Source organism: Coturnix japonica, chromosome 1 (assembly GCF_001577835.2).
Source record: "Coturnix japonica isolate 7356 chromosome 1, Coturnix japonica 2.1, whole genome shotgun sequence".
Classification (NCBI taxonomy): domain Eukaryota; kingdom Metazoa; phylum Chordata; class Aves; order Galliformes; family Phasianidae; genus Coturnix; species Coturnix japonica.
The window spans coordinates 157,350,987-157,367,435 of NC_029516.1; the positions used below are offsets into that span (position 1 = coordinate 157,350,987).

General features: G+C 37.4%; 1 protein-coding gene across 8 annotated transcripts in view; it reads right to left on the reverse strand.

The window, feature by feature from the left end:
* Window positions 1-4,578: 4,578 nt before the first annotated feature.
* Window positions 4,579-16,449, reverse strand: part of PAN3 (poly(A) specific ribonuclease subunit PAN3) — a 71,045-nt gene continuing 59,174 nt past the window's right edge. For 4 of the 8 annotated variants that reach the window (XM_015852068.2, XM_015852072.2, XM_015852067.2 and 1 more), the window contains 5 exons: window positions 13,391-13,530; window positions 12,369-12,498; window positions 9,318-9,382; window positions 8,498-8,636; window positions 4,579-5,329 (listed from right to left, as the gene is read on the reverse strand). In XM_015852068.2, the coding sequence (XP_015707554.1) occupies window positions 5,189-5,329; window positions 8,498-8,636; window positions 9,318-9,382; window positions 12,369-12,498; window positions 13,391-13,530 (615 nt within the window). In that variant the 3' untranslated portion in view covers window positions 4,579-5,188. Of the gene's footprint in view, window positions 6,087-8,497; window positions 8,637-9,317; window positions 9,383-12,368; window positions 12,499-13,390; window positions 13,531-16,449 lie in introns of those variants that run through there. The other 4 variants (XM_015852071.2, XM_015852069.2, XR_004305969.1 and 1 more) reach the window with 4 other exon arrangements.

A 16,449-nucleotide genomic window follows, 5' to 3' on the forward strand; every position in this document is an offset into this window, starting at 1 on the left:
TTAGTTAATCCAGCATCAAATATTACTGCAACAGAGGGTTCAGCACTGAGCAGCATTTAAACACCAAATGTACCAGTCTTGTGAGCAAATAGGAACATGGAACAATTGCACAGAAGGCCTGCTTTGCACAACAAACATCGCGCAGCCACAGACACCTGTATTCCTTCCCTGTGTGAGTGAAATCCACTGAACTCAGCATATTTAAGAAATGCTTACTGCTGTCTGGAGACAGAAACTCAGCTCTGCCACCAGGAAAGCCAATGTTTCACTGTGGGGGAAGACAAATCAGCCCAGTGACAAAGATCCCTTAGCGGTTCCCCGTCTGCTCACACAAAGCTAGGAGTCACCAACAAAGCCTGTTTCTGAACTGGCGGTGCCACAAACTAGCAGCTTGCACCCAGTACCTGTTCAGTCTTGTTCAGAAAACCTCCAAATCCCCACCCTGGATGCACAACCCAAAGCTGCTGCCCCTATTTAAATGTTCTATCAAGGGCTCTATGCCATGTTTCATGATTCAACTACATCTCCAAACCATGCTGAAAGGAGGTTGAGATGGTATCTTCTCTGGAGACAGAACACAGTGGTGTTAACCTACTGCTGTAGGCATTCTGCAGCTCTTGCTGCGCATCACTAAGAAAAACTAGAGGAAAGGAGCTCCCATTGAGCTTAGCACAGTGTTATACGTATGACTTGGGTTTTAAGATCATCTAGTCAGATCATGTAGTTCCACTCCCCCTGCCACTGGCAAGGTTGCCAACCACTAAATCCAGGGCCCCAGCCAGTTTGGCCTTGAACACTTCCAGAGATAGGGCATCCAAAGCTTCTCTGGGCAACCTGTGCCAGCACCTCACCGCTCTGTCAGTGAATAACTTCCCCGACATCAAACTAAAGAAGGAGAAGACCTAGATTAAAAACCATTCCCCTTGTCCTATCACTATCTTCTTCTGTAAACAGTTGGTCTCCCTCCTCCTCATAAGCTCCCTTTAAGTACCAGAAGGCCACTGTTATGCCCACGTTCATTTCAACAGGGATGCTCAGTGAACATCCAGGAACTCATCCCTCTGGATGCCATCCCTTCATTCTGCCATATCAGTTGCTCCACTCAACTTGGTGTCATCAGCAAATCTGCTGAGTGCACTCAATCCCATTATCTGTGTCACTGATAAACATTTGAAAGAGTACCAGTCCCAAGATGGATCCCTGGTAGACACCACTCACTGGCCTCCACCTGCACATAGAGCTATTGACAACAATCCTCTGGCTGAGATCATCCAATAAATTCCTTATCTATTGATCAATGCAACCTTCAAATCTATCTCTCTCCACTTTAGAGATAAGAATGTGGTGGTGGACCATGTCAAAGACCTTGAAGAAGTCCAAGTAGATGCCATCACTTGCCTTTCCTCTCTTTCCTTTGTCCATAAATGCAGTCATTCCATCACAGAAGGCCACCAAGTTGGTCAGACATGACCTTCCCCCATTGGTGAAGCCATGCTGGCTGTCTTGGATCACCTGCTCCTTCCTCATGTGCCTTAACGTCTCTTCCAGGAGGATCTGTTCCATGATCTTCCCAGGCACAGAGATGAGGCTCACCAGCCTGTAGTTCCCCAGGTCCTCCTTTCTCCCTTTAGTAAAAACGTGAATTATGTGTTTACCTTCTTCCAGTCACCAGGGACATTGCATGACAGCCACAACTTTCCAAATATGATGAAGAGCAGCCTGGTCATCAAGTCTCCAGATAATAAAATTTCTAGAAACAATGCAATTTAAGGGATAAGAACTCCTTACATTTAGTATACTAATTGTATACTAAATGTAATATACATTTAGAATACTAATTACCAATTATTTCATATATATTGCACAAAGTTTCATATTGCATAAACATAGCCAGGATTGGAATAAGATCATCTACATCAATTAAAGAGTAAGTCATCTCACCATTGCACATTAACACTACAGCAAAGAAATTTTGGTAAATGAAGCTGTCAATTACTTGACATGCAAATTCTCAAGAGAAATTAATATACTTTGCCATTGATGTGACTCAGTGTTATGGAAGTGTGTACAAACATGACTTGGGTAATCAGTGTCTATATGTTTTAGAATAACTCGTGCACTCTATGTGGTAAGCACTAAAACCTATTTGAGAACTGCAGCTGTTTAAACTTTGCACTGGAAACAAAGCACAGAAGTAATGCATCTGAACACAATACAATTCTAGCATAAGAGCTGAAAAGTCTCACATGTAAATTCAGTACTTCACTTTGTCATAAAAAAAAAGGCCACGTTGTTTCTGGTATTCTTTATTAAAAATACTGCTGTACACATGAAGAATGAAAACAGGATTAAAGATGAGTAACACATATTGGGATCATGACATCAGAACTTAACGTACTGGTGCTTTTTAGGGGAAGCAGTTGACACCTGAATTACCGAAACAAGGGCAAATCAAAAAATATATAGGTACCCTCAACAAAATATTTACAATATAGTAAATACAGCAACAGAATTTAAAACCAGTACAAAAATTAAAATGACCAACATCACATGATTTCAAAGGTTGCCCCGTCTGTGCTTTTAGCTGTAAGAATAGGAAGGTTAGGATTAAAATTTCCCATCTAGGAGGACACATCCTGGTGGCTCTGCTTTATAAATACAGACATATATAATTCTTCCTATGAATGGACCAAACTACAACTTCAGGACAACCTTCTAAATGGAATTAAAATGGGGTAGAAGGACTCTCCCCCCAAAAAACACCCAAGCTGAACTTCAGACTGTTTAAAATCATTCCCAAATAAAAACCAAATGAAATAAATAGGAAAAAAAAAAAAAAAAGAAAAAAAAGAAAAAAAAAAACCAAGAAAAAAAAAAGCAACTTTTTTTTTTTTCTTTAAATATCCTTTTATGTATTACCTGACACCAAATATTTTCTGGCTGACATTATTTACGTATGAAAACTTATTAGCTGTCTACCTTTTAGTTTTTAAACCAAGTCCTGAGGTTAATAGGGGCTGAAGCAAACTGACATTATGCAAATACACACAGGTTTGCAATTTAGACACATCTTGCAGAGGGCGGTTTGCTGGTCTAAAAAGGATGAGAATTGAAGCCCTATTTGACCCCTGCCTTACACTTGCACAAAATATTGGTCCACAAATTAAATTTTCAAAGGTTCCCAAACCCCACAACTGAACAGATGATCCCCTTTCATTTTCAAAGAAAACAATACTGGAAAAAACGTCAGCCCGCTTATAAATTAAGCATTTCATATTTCTTCTAGAATACAAGTACTTCTTTTTTGTACAAAAGAATTACAATATGATTTGTCAAAAAACATATAAAAGACAGCTGCTCTTCCTCAAATACATGAGCTAATGATAAAAGACTGTTTTTTCGTGTTCACTTTTCAAAGTTCCTGTTCCTTTTACATTAAAAAGAACATTCTGGCAACTGTTATCGTTTGAATATTAAACATTATGTTCCTTTTAAAATTCATTTGATCAAATGCAACAATAATCGATCTTTAAACTCAACAACTGATGCTACCTCACGTGGATTCAACCACGTTCTCTAAAACGAGTAAAGCATGTCCCTAGTCTTCAAAGCTTTCGATGTGACGAGAGTTGCTTTCCTTGATGCAAGTCTCAAGGCGGAGAATCACTTTAAAGCTTACAAAAGTGGACAGAGAAATATTAAAAACTTCTCTGAAAACTACAAATATTGGGAATTATTAAAATTGATGCCAGTAACATCAGTTGCAAGTGCTTAAGAGTCTGTCCTGACCTTTTGAGTTTCCACATTTTCTCCATGGTGAGCACCCAGTGCTATTAAAACATTCAGTGCTGGGAAAGGATCGATACAGTCTTCACTACTGCTTTAAGAAAGAAAATTCCTACGTATTTGGCAGTCTTCAGTATCAAAGTGTAGGTGTTTAACTAGAAATCCCACGAATACCCAAGTTTGGAGACAACTGCATGTCCAAATATTAGAAAGGTAATTGAGGAGGAAAATTCCAGACTTTTGAGACTGAATTACTTCAGGAATATTCAATGTATTGAGTATTATCAAAAGTAATATTACTTTGGGCTAAGCAGTGACTGCAAAGGCACAGCAGATCATTATCCCTCCAGATTCAGGCTGTAAAACTTGAAAAGCTCTTGATGCCAGACAACTGCTGTGTTTAGTTAATCTTCTTTTAACAGTGTCTTTGTATCTGTATCCAGTGTAGCGTACCATAATAAAGCTGTGGTTCAAAGAACAGAACTTTATACAAAAATTATACTGTAAATAACCTAAAGTAATACACTCCTGAAACTTCAGGCATTTAAACACAATTTCTTTTTTTAAAAAAAAATCTATTAAAAAATTGCATAAATGTAAATGCTTCTGACTAGCAGGAAAACATACAAACATTTCTTAAAAGGCGATGGTTGTGTTTTGAGCAAATTTGATATGCTCCTTAAATTACAGATGTTTCCCATGATGCTATTTTCGTCACTTCGCTTAGACAAAGTTTAATCCAAATAATAGGGAACTTTCTTTTCCTTTTTTTGCTTTTGGTCAATTCAGTGATACTTCAAGCTGATCCATTTTAAAGTTTCCATCTTCTTTTTTTTTTTCCGAGCTAACAGTGGGTGGCATACAGAGCTTGCATACAACGCACTTTTACAGAGGTTACGAACTAAATGGTAATTAATAGAACACAATCTCTATTAAATTATTTACCTGGTCCTTTATGCTATTCTGGGTGCAAATAATATCAAAAATGAATAAATTTGCTTTATCCTCAGTGACAAAAATGTATCCCAGAAACGTCCTTGCAAAGAGTTTCCCTTAAGTATACAATGTGGCAAAACTTCAGAGATCAGAAAAGTCTTAAAAAAATTAAAATTAGTGCATATACAAGTGGAAAAAATAAAAGCAGGAACATCATGCACCTGATGTGTTCCTTAATCTAAAATAAATTCTTCACAGATAAAGCCTCCAATGGCAGCCTTAGCTCTAGGATAAGTGAAACATTCTTCCCTTCAAGTAACAGTGTACCTGACTGAAGTGCAAGCAGCTTTGCTCATCTCCTGTTTGTTTCCCAAATGTGAAATGAGATGACAACAACAATTCAGCTGTAGTGCAATTTGCTATTGGTTAAGTTCCTCAGCAATGTCCTGCATGCTTTCAGCAAATACTACAACTGACCATTTGCGGCTGCAATCAGTTCTTGAAAAGTATTTTCAAAGCAGCGTTTTAAATCGCTGTAAGTTACCACAAGTACACTCTTCTCATCTCTGGAAATGAGGCTTATTTTTTCTGGCACACCAGCATCTAACTGTAACAAGAATGCAAAAGATAAAATAAAAGAAGCGTGAAATAAATGGCAAAACATTTCCCCAATAACAAAAGCAATCGATTTCTTCGCAAGTATGTTATTTCGGTGCAACTCAGATCCTTCCTTTCTTTGTTAACACAGCTGAGCTCCACAAGAACAACATACTTGCCAAGAAATCAAGACATTTTGGTCTTAACATGATGGACATCCCAAACCTGTGGACTAAGTTACCATTGTTTTCTTCCCTGTCCATAAAACAAGTAATCCTGCAATACTACTTCCCCCTGTACAGAACATCTAGTATAATTTTCAGAGAACTCCTGATGAACAGAACGTTTGACATAACATTTGCACATCATCCACTATATTTACACATAAGATCCACATGCCTCCTAGTAGAGTAGGTAAATTACCTCTTGCCCATTCTAGAAGTGAGTTAATGGACGGACCAACCCCAAGTACTCTGAATAACAGCAAAAACCCAAATCTCACAGTTTTTTTTTCCATAGTGGACACAAACTAGTTCAAGCCTTCTGTAGAGTACACTTCTTCCCTTATTCTAAGAAAAACATTACCTACTTACAGTCCATAAATGAAAGGATAATTCAGGCTTAAAGATTAAAATTTGTTCCACATTTGTTTTCATGTTTTGTTCTGACTTCTCAAATACAATATTAAAGTAATACCAGAACTGAGTTGCATGATCTTCCAAGCAACCTCCATGCAACTCCTGTCACCAATATTTGATGACAATTGCCTGTAATAGATGCAGAAACACTTCTGTAATGAAATCTATTTAGAAAACATGAAGCTCCACAAATGGCACATTCTCCCTTAAGGAGGCTGCTGGATTCCTTACACTAGGAAGTTTCAGGAACATAGCAGAGAAGTAGCAAATTGGGATGCATGTGTGTTACGCTACTTACATTAGAGATATATCACAGAGTCTTAATTCAGAGCAGAGAACCATGGTAGTTCATGTGCTGGCAGTCCCTTCTGACACTTTCTTATGATCTCAATTTGCAAGACACCTCTAGCAATGGAGAACTGACTCTTGTAATGAAAAGCTTTGTGGCTTGATATGTTGATATTTCCAAATTCTGATACTACAAACTTTCCAGCTCCCATATGGATGGTGAGGCAGAGGCAAGTAGGGTATTATATCACTGAGATGATCTTTGGAAATACAGCCCCGGCAGGATTAAATAAATGTAATGTTGTACTGACTGGCAGAAAGACAATTACATTTGGCACTGAGATGTTGGCTGCTGTCTGAAGCAACACAGCAAATTAGAAACTGCTTACATTTATCTTCTAAAAATAACATTCTGATCATAACCTTAAGAGCTGTAACCTCCCAGATGTAAAGCTTCTACTTTGTGAATAGCTTAGGAGGACAAAAGAAAGCCAATTAGCTTTTAATTCTTGTAGAGTGGGATAAAACTACACTTCCCTTCCAACACCCGTTACAAAATGTTATCATGTTCAGGCTGTGTGAGAAACTGTCTACTGTTCACACTGTCTCTCACAAAACTGGTAAAACATCTTAGTAAGCTTAGCATTTGGAAGACCCATATTAAGAAAGCCACACAGCCGACTAGAAAGGTTTATGACTTTCTTTTTGTTTTCCTTTGGATACATAAATCAGCATCTTAGCAAAAAAAGATCTCAAAAACATTGTTTTGGAAAAAAAAATAAAAAAACAAAAAACAAAAACCCCAAGCACTTTTGAAACACTGGAGTGAGTTTCATTCAAAAAGAATGCTTGTGGAGCACAGCGGGAAAGCCCAAATAACCACTTCTAGTAGTGAACACTATGATTTCAGAAATGCTTTGTAGAGTGTTTTTCTGAAGCAACGTTCCACAAAGCCTTACATTTTTTGTGTGTTGAGCACACAACCACAGAAGAGAAGAGCCTCTGTTTAAAAAAAGATAAGCCATGAGCATTTACAGAATAAGGCATTCTTTGACACAGTCTCCTACCTACAAATTCAGGGCTGTTCACCATTTGTTACAGAGCTATACTGGTTACTGCTTTCAAATCATGATGACATTTCACCATTTGAATAGCAACATGCTGTTGATTGATGTCAATTCCTTTACTGCCCCTCTTAGAGCGATTACAGACACCAACCAGATAAAAATGGTTAAAAATACGCACAGCAGTGGTCTAACAACAGATAAAAAACTGACAGTGTAGAAAGAGTTTTAACTGTAATTACTCAGCTGTTTCATACCAATGGGTCTGAGTATGTACAAATGTTTGTGGAAAAGAAAGTTGGTTACCTAATCCTAGAAAGGAAAATACAAGCCACAAACTATACATTGTCACTGTCTGCACTGCCACTCTTGATGTAGGGAGTGGAATGACCAGGAGGCTACAAAGACAAGTAGCATCTTATTCTCCTATATGTTATTGAAGTTTGATAAAACACCATAAGTTGAAAGCTGATCTGACCCAAATAAATAAATCAGTTTGTAAAGCTGCTTGTTTTGCTCCATAATCACTGAAGATCTTTTAGTCTACCTTCCATCTCCCACTATTAACTGTAAAAGCATTCAGCTAAATTTTGTGAGTGGTGCAGCTCTTAGACTGCAAGACTATGAGTTTTTACCAGAAACAGGCTTAACATAGTATGCAACAGAAATTTTCCTCACTGTCCAGGTCAGTGATGGATTTTGCTCAAACTTCTATTGCAGTTCCCCTCCTGATATGTCCTCCTGCCTTCCACTCTGGTCAGCACAGTTTAGGAATGGACCCTCTCACTTTATGACCATCTTATATGATAACTATATCAAGAGAAACCTCTCCCTGTAAAAGTTTTACGGATCCTTTATGCTGTATTGAAAAGACCAGAGTAGCATAAAGGGACCAGCATTGCTTATCCACAGTATTCAATGCGTTCTAGGATTAATATGTAATCTCATGCTGTATTACTGAATTCCAAGTATTAACATTAATGTACTACTAAGTTTATTTACAATATCCATAATTGTTTGAGCATTAGCTTCAAGAATACATTGTTTTCAACCAAAATAGGGGGAAAAATAACCATCAGCTAAATCGGCAGAATTAACCTGCCAATAACAACTTGCTCTGAATTGGAATATCATTCTAAAGAAATTCAACCCATGCAGTTTTTAAAAGCTAACCCAAATACAGTGTACCTTGTTAAGACATGAGATAATGTGACTGAGGTCAATCCAAGGAGTACCCGCTTCTGTCACCTGATGGAAAAGGTGATCTCGAAAGAGCTTTAGTAAATACCTGTCTCCAGTTTCTGACCACGTTGGGTCTTTCTGAAACCTGGTGTAAAACAAAGGCTCATATTAAAATTCAGGAAGATAGGACAAAGCAAAGGTCATGTATACACACTACTGTGCTATCTGATTGAGTCACCCCGCTGTTCTGCTGAGCTTCCTGTTAAGATCTGCAATTACATTAGTATCTCCTGCCACACTGTCAGAAGATGACACATTCAAAGCTTCTCTGAAGTACCTGAAGTTAATGTCTATGAAAGGCCCACAGAAAAGCAATGGAGGGAAACAGTGGCCTTCTTTAACGAGTTTACTGTGTAAATGTTAGAAATTAGCTTTGCAAACACAACTCTTGCAGCCAAGTCTATTCAGAAAACAATAATCAACAGAAAACCAAACAGGAGCACTTAATTTTTATGCATTACCTCATAAAAAAACAAGCTGACAATTAACAGGTTTAAAACAGATATCTACATAATCAGCTGCAGTTCAAAAGAGCTACCCTTTTCCTCAAAAGCCATTATTGCTCACAACGAACAAGGAGAATCCAATCATTTATTTAATATTTTTGTCAAAGTTGCTTATCTTCCTTTTTTCAAAAGTTAACAACTAACCTCTGAAGAGGCAAAGGTGGGGGGGAAATGTTCAGCTTAAAATTTACAAGGGAAGAAATTTTATGTTGCAAACTGGGTTTTACATGCTCTACACCACAAAAACAAGAATTTCTTACTCTGGCCTCTCATTGATTGTTCCCAATTTTGCTAGAAGCCTAAACAACCTTCCATTTTGGACCTCCTAGAAAACAAGAAAGATTATTCAAGTTTCTGAAACATAAAATTAAGACACTTATTTGCCAAAGATATACCATAGTAATGTGAATGAAGTGCTATGAACTACAATAATTGATTTATTCTAAGAAGATGGTATAGTTTCTTCAGAAAGAGATCTAGATCCAATACACTATATTGTATACTGGCAGCCTGGTTGTAATTTTCACACTTCACATTTAAGTGAGGAAATTTAATAACCAGTGACAACTTGCTGCCCTAGCAAGAACTGGATCAGGCAACCTATCACTATGTGGAAACTAGTCTAGCCTCTCTTGTCAGCCTACATTCAGAAGTAAATTAAAATACAGTTATTTTAAACAAGAAGAATATGTTAACACACCTGTGCGTGTTTGTACATACATATGTACATATGCATAGCTAGACTGTAGAAGTAAATAGTATAAATAGCTGATTTCAAGCATATAGGAGAAGAAACATTATCTGCTACACATGCTCTTGAAAAACGTTTTGCAGATCATTAGTAAATGCTGCATAGCAATAACATCACACTGAAATTGGAAATACAGTCTAGCCCAAATATTTTGAAACAAGTTCTTCCAAAAAATCCAGAAATATAGTTTTTTATTTTAATGCAGTATAAACTCGAAGTACTCCGAGTAATGACAGAGGCAAAGTAATCAGAACAAACTCATACAAAAGACAGAACATTAGCATTTTAAGATGCTTAAAATACATGCAATCAATTGAAAAATTGATTTCTTACATCCTTCATTATCATTTAAGCTACAATAAAAAGTGTTATATCTTACGCTAGCTTGCATTACACCATGGATTAACCTTCTGTTTAAGTAAAGCTGCTCAAAGCTGACACGAAAAAAAAGACTCTCTCCTGACATTACTCATACTCTCCAGTGGCCCAGCTCTCAGATGTTATTCATGCTAAGCTGCATCTCACTCCATGCATGATCATATTGATTTCAAATTAATTCAGTCTGGAGTAGATTACCCAGCTGTGCACAGTAAATAAAGTAGGTCAAGGTGATAACAGCTTGACCTCAAACAACTTATGGGGTAGCAAGATTTTTTATTACCGGTCTAAAGAACACACAGCGGAACAGCTTGTACTTCAATTAAAGCTGCATTTGGAGATCAACAGTAAAGACTTACCTTCTCCAGCTAGCAAAGGTCTATACAACCTCAAAATAATTTTTTTGCATGTGCCAAAAACACAAAAGCCAAAACCACATCTATGTGAGTGCTACAGCCTCATAGATTCCCTGTCAGTGGCAACAGAGAGTTGAGCAACAACGCTGGCTCTAAGCCTCCAGGTGGCCTCTCTGCAGGCTTGGTAGCATGTAAGGCAGGGAATTCTCCTAGAGTGGATTAAAGGACTTGAAAACAGAGGTTTTGCATGCTTGAATGTTGTGACACGTAGATAATGGGAATATTAAGGTGAGGAAGGAAAAGGACAGAGTAACAGGGTCGCTACTGTGTGAAATGTGAGCAACAATATCCATGGCTTCAAGAGAACACCAACATTATTATCTACACACAAACCACTTCCAATATCATAAGCCCCTAAGCTGTGGATGACTGCATGCTTGGAGAACATGCAGAAAAATAACATACATGCTACTGCTGTTCTAACTTTCTCCCCTAAGCATCTGCTTTGGGGCAATAACAAAGAAAGGATATCAGGCTGGACTTAAGTGATACTGTAGCTCTGATGACACTGATATTTATCACTGCTAGATAAACAGCTACTGATGAACTTGCAGCTATGCAACAGTTTGGGTTTGCAGTGGCTCTTCTCACCTGCCAGTGAAAAGCAACTGCTATTAAAAAACCTGACTGAAAATGCAGAATGCTTTATGTGGTTATAGGACAACCTCCCATTTTTATTATAGGAAAACGTTCACCCATCCAAATTTGAGTAGTACAGTGGGCCACCTTAACAAGAAGTGATCTTAAACATTTAGAGCAGGAGTTGTAGTTGACTACAGTAAGAAGAGCGAACAACTATCATGTAGAGCTCTGCATCCAGAGTAGGCACCATCATGCTCTTCTGCTGTTCTTAGCCATGAAAGATTTCATTATCTTTCATAAAGAAGTGAAAAACAGTGGGTTATCCAACACACCAATGGTAGAGAAACTAACAGTACCAGAATACCATTTGTTGTCTATTTAAACATGCTCAGTGATTGCATGCAAGGAAAATGAGTCACAAGTCTTGATTTAATCCAAAGAAACTCAATAGCCTACCCTACTCAGCCATCCTCAGCCATATATAAAAAGCCTTTACAATGTACTTCAGTCTCGTTCAAAAATTCGGTGATCAGTGGCTTCTGAAGAACAGATAAGATGAGGCTCAAACCCTTTCCTGCTCAACCAATACACACTTGCACTGGACAGAGTGCACATTTCGTTTGTAGCTCACACCTGATACCTTGACTGAACTTGATAGACCAGCCTGACTCACACAGCAAAATGTGCACATTTTAGGGAAACTGAAGATGACTATCAAGACCTTCATCTGCATAATCTAGCATTCATTTGGAAAGAATAAAAATGCATGAGATAAGTGGCACTGAAATCTAAATCTATCCAAGAATATAAAGAAAGTATTTGTTTTTTTTTATGATCTTGAATATAAGCTACATGATCTAGCGTGAGGTGACATTGCATTATTTATTCCGAATACTACTTTTAATCATTCAATATAGAGAATATTTCCTTAAGACTGTTGGTTGGACATGAGAATGCTATCTAATTTAAAGCCCAGCCAAGCACACTGTAAAACTAGTAGTTCTTGGAGCTTTAGGACGTTCAGTACTTTCAACCGAGTTCTCAATGTCTGTAGGCAGCTTACTTGGGTTGCTAAACAAAGTAAACAAACAATGAAACCTGAATCTACAAAACATTCCCTCTTAAGGTACAGCTGTAGGAATACGTACTATAGGTCTTCCTGTGCAGATTACTTAACGATTTACCTTTGCAAGGTCTTCCTCAATAACATCATTTCTCATTTGAGCAGCATCCAATTGAGTATAGAATCGCGCACCAATCATAGGCATGATATCATTTACACTGCGAAGCCTGTTTTGGTCAGTCAGCAAATACCTGCCAAAATATCCCCACCCCCCAAAAAGATTACTTACACAAACTGCAAGTGCCAAAGAGTTCATCCTATTATGATTTTACTTAACCCCGATGTTTGCTTAATTATGATTTGACAGCCTTTGTATTTTGGAACGAGACATTAACAGAGAAAACATTTGTGCTAATTCACTTGCCTACTTCCAGTCAGTTACTTATATTAACTAGGGGAGGGCTTTCATGGGACTTCCTAGCTCATCCCGCTCCAACAGTAAGGGAAGATGCAAAGATTCAGATTATGATGCAATTGCTTTTCAAATGAGAGAAGGGACAGAGAAACCTACTTTTACTACTTAGGCTGTAAGAGTAGAAACATTGACTATACTCAAGAACACCACAAAATAATATACAACTGAGAAAAACTAGCACTGAAGTCTTTGGTCAAAAAAGCAACATGCCTATTCCTTAACTCCTTCCATTACTATGGTGTAAGACAAGGACACTGCTATGATAAATAATAAGCAATAAATCCCAGTATGGAAGATTACTTAAAAGGCTTGGGTGTTGTTTATTTTTATGTTGTTTTTGTTTTGTGTTTGTTTTGTTGTGTTGCTTTTTGGGACGTAAACTTGCTTTGTATATTTGCTAAAACATTAATAAACTTTTATTAGGAGCTTTAACAGGGCATTGATTTCTATTAGTTACATTGTAAAAATACGCATATGAATTAACTTTGGATGTTTGCACAGACAGCACGTTATTAAGCATTATCAGTTAATGAGAGTAAACCATATCCTTATTTGCATCTGAAAGTGTTATGTCAACTGTACATTTAAAAGAGTTATCATTGTTTTCAATAACATTTTACAGGAAAATAAACAAAAACAACAGCAAACAAGTGTGTTAGCAAACTTACAAGATCAGATTCTTCAGATCAGAGGAATAGTTGATTGTCACCAGTTCCATCGCTTTCTGCAAATTCTCTCTCTGAATTCCTGATAAAGAATTGCAAGCCAAAGCCAACACAACTTTCCCCAGGGAGATCAGATCTGTTTGCTAACAGGGAAAACATGCACAGATAAGATTCGTAGTACAGATAAATATTACATACAGTACTAGAGGGCATTTAAGACAGTTCTTCAGTAACCTTTGAAGAATTTGAACAACTAAATGTTACAGCTGTGCTATACAGCTGTCCGCGTAGTTAAAACATCCACAGGAGAATTTCAGTACCTAACAATTTCAGGGTAATATATTTATCTTTGAGAGCTTCAAATTTACCCATCTTTATCTTAAGGATAATACTAGAGTGAAAACTTTGTAGAGCTTCTGCTCTCTACAGAAGAGGTTCTCCTAACCACGCATGCACTCAGTCCTGAGGAATCAAGTAGCTGATAGTAAATTGCACATCTTCTTGATACAAGACACAAAAATATCTATCAAGGATTATTTGTTAAACCAGAAACAAGACCTACTGGAATCCAGCAGGTCAATATTTCTGTTTTAATAAAACAACTTAAAGATTTTAATCTCTTATGGCCTGTGTGAAAAGATAAAAACTGCCTGAAGAAGCTAAACAGGAACAGACCTGTGCAGCTAACAAATGGAACAGAACCCCATTTGTGAAGAAATCCTTAGTATTACTAACCATTTTCCTTAAGAGTAGAACTCTTCTTAAAAGATGAACACACTATACAGATTCAGTTGCAACAGAAACTTCTGCCAGTTTTACTCACTTAAGCAACAGCTACCACAAGTTATTGTGAAAAGCAACATCAGGCTTTTGAAGCTCACCCTAAAAGCAGGACCCCAATTTAGTAGGGAACAGTAATATTCATTGCAGAAGCTGCTCAATTCTTCCCATACAAAGTATTTCAAGTGCTTATAACTTGGCCAAACTTGAAACTGCACTGGGTGAGTTCTTCAGACTGAATTTAATAATCAGCTACAGAGACTTGCTGACTTTTTTTCTTAGAAAAGATACTTCTGTGAAAAGTAAGGAAGTGAACGCTATTATTCACTGTGAATGTCAGTTCCATATTCTGGAGGAAGGATACGATGTTTGGCAGAACATATAATCATACAAGGAACAGAGCTTCTGTCATTTCTTTTAGAAAGGCCAAAAATTTGGTAGTCAGATAACATTAAAAGTTCTGTTCAGAATTCTGGAGCTAAAACTTTGGGAAACTGCTGAGATGGTGGATGTGTCACAGCCCCTCAAAGCTGTTCCACCCAGAGGGGTAGCAGTCTTTGCTCTTCCTTTGGCTGCAGCAGCTGAAGGGAGCTTTCCCTTTTGGCCACATCTTCCAGGTGTTGAGGCACAAAGTAAAGAACATGTTTCCAGGTCTATGAACATCCCTGCTGTTTCTGTATCAACTGCTAAAGTATGATTAAGCAGCACAATTTAAATGGATAAGCAATGTGACAGAAGTTAAAAAGCATGGTACAGGGCACTCACTAATGAAGACAGAAACCAGATGTGGCAAACAGAACAGAAACAAGGACAACAAATGGAGGAGATGGGACTGGCATTTGCTAGACTTTCTTTCCTAAGTAACCAAGAATTCCTGTGCATTGGCATTGCTTTGTACTTTGGCAAAGAGAAATGAACGAGACCAACAAATCCCATCTTGGTGGGATCCTGTTTACTTTCGCTACCAAGTACAGTCAAGTTGAGCAGCAGAAGACACTGCTATAGTAGTAAACAAACAAATTGCTGAAGAGTTATCTGCACCAATACATCTTCACTCAGCATAATGTGGTTTTTTTTTTCTGTTTTTTTTTTTTCTTTGTTTGTTTTTTAGGTTTATTTCCAAAAGATTTAGGGAAAGTAAATGTTTGTAATAATCTTAAAATGATTTTGTTTTTTATCAAGTCTCCTACTTAAAAACTTCCAACATTTAATAATCGACGAGGCAGTATCATGTATAAATTCTTCATTATCACCCAACCTTGACTGATATACCCAAAACATAAAACTTAAACCTATGTAAATACCATCCTTCTTTGCACAGACACCTTCATAATGCAGATTGCATTTGATTTTAAAGTGCTTGAGAAAAAAGTCTACATTAACTTCAGGCAGGAAATTCTGAATTCAGGCACTTTTTTTAAAAACCATTTGACTTGCAATATAAATTAGCATTTGTTTCACAAAGTACATCTAATACAAAACTTGGCAAAGATGATGCAACACACCAATGCACCCTCAAAGATGCATAATTCAAGCTACAGCCAGTGCTTGACTTATGTTTTGATTGCAAAACTGGCTTGGATTCATCCAGCTAATTTTAGGAACTGAAATGTTTTTTTCCTCTTGTGTCTGGCTAGATAGTGGAACAAACACGAGAACTTACGGAAATCAGATTCCCATTTCATAAGGGATCAAACTACCACCTTCTGACCAACTCTATCTCACCAAACAAGGTAAAAACTTCCTAGGAATTGGAGTACACCGCCTTTCTAAAAGGAGAGTAACTTACACATTCCTGCTAAACCTTAACCTTCCTCACTGAAAAATTCATTCATTCATTCGGCCTCTTCAGCTTCAAGGCAGAGGAAGTTTAAAGGAGGCACACAATAAATGACAGATCTTCTTGGAGCAAGGACACCAGAAGTAAACATTATTCTTGCAGTAGCTTTGCCAGTTCAAGGGACAGGTCATCAAGTACAATCATTCATCTGCTTACACACAGTATTATGCTTTTCACATATTTAAGGATCACACCAGCTTACCAAACATTTACTATGGTAATAATCAACACTGACTATTAAGTCATACTAAGGTGATTCACAACTTCAAAAGAAAACTTTTATACGTTTTAAGTACAAGGTCTCTTTCCTCCAGAAATCTATCTTTTGTGCAGCTAATAACCATTTAAATAGCAATTCAATTAATAAAAATTAGCCTGTAACAACCTCTATCTCCTGAAAGAATTTGCTAGTAAAGATTTTATCACAACCATCTTGGTTGGA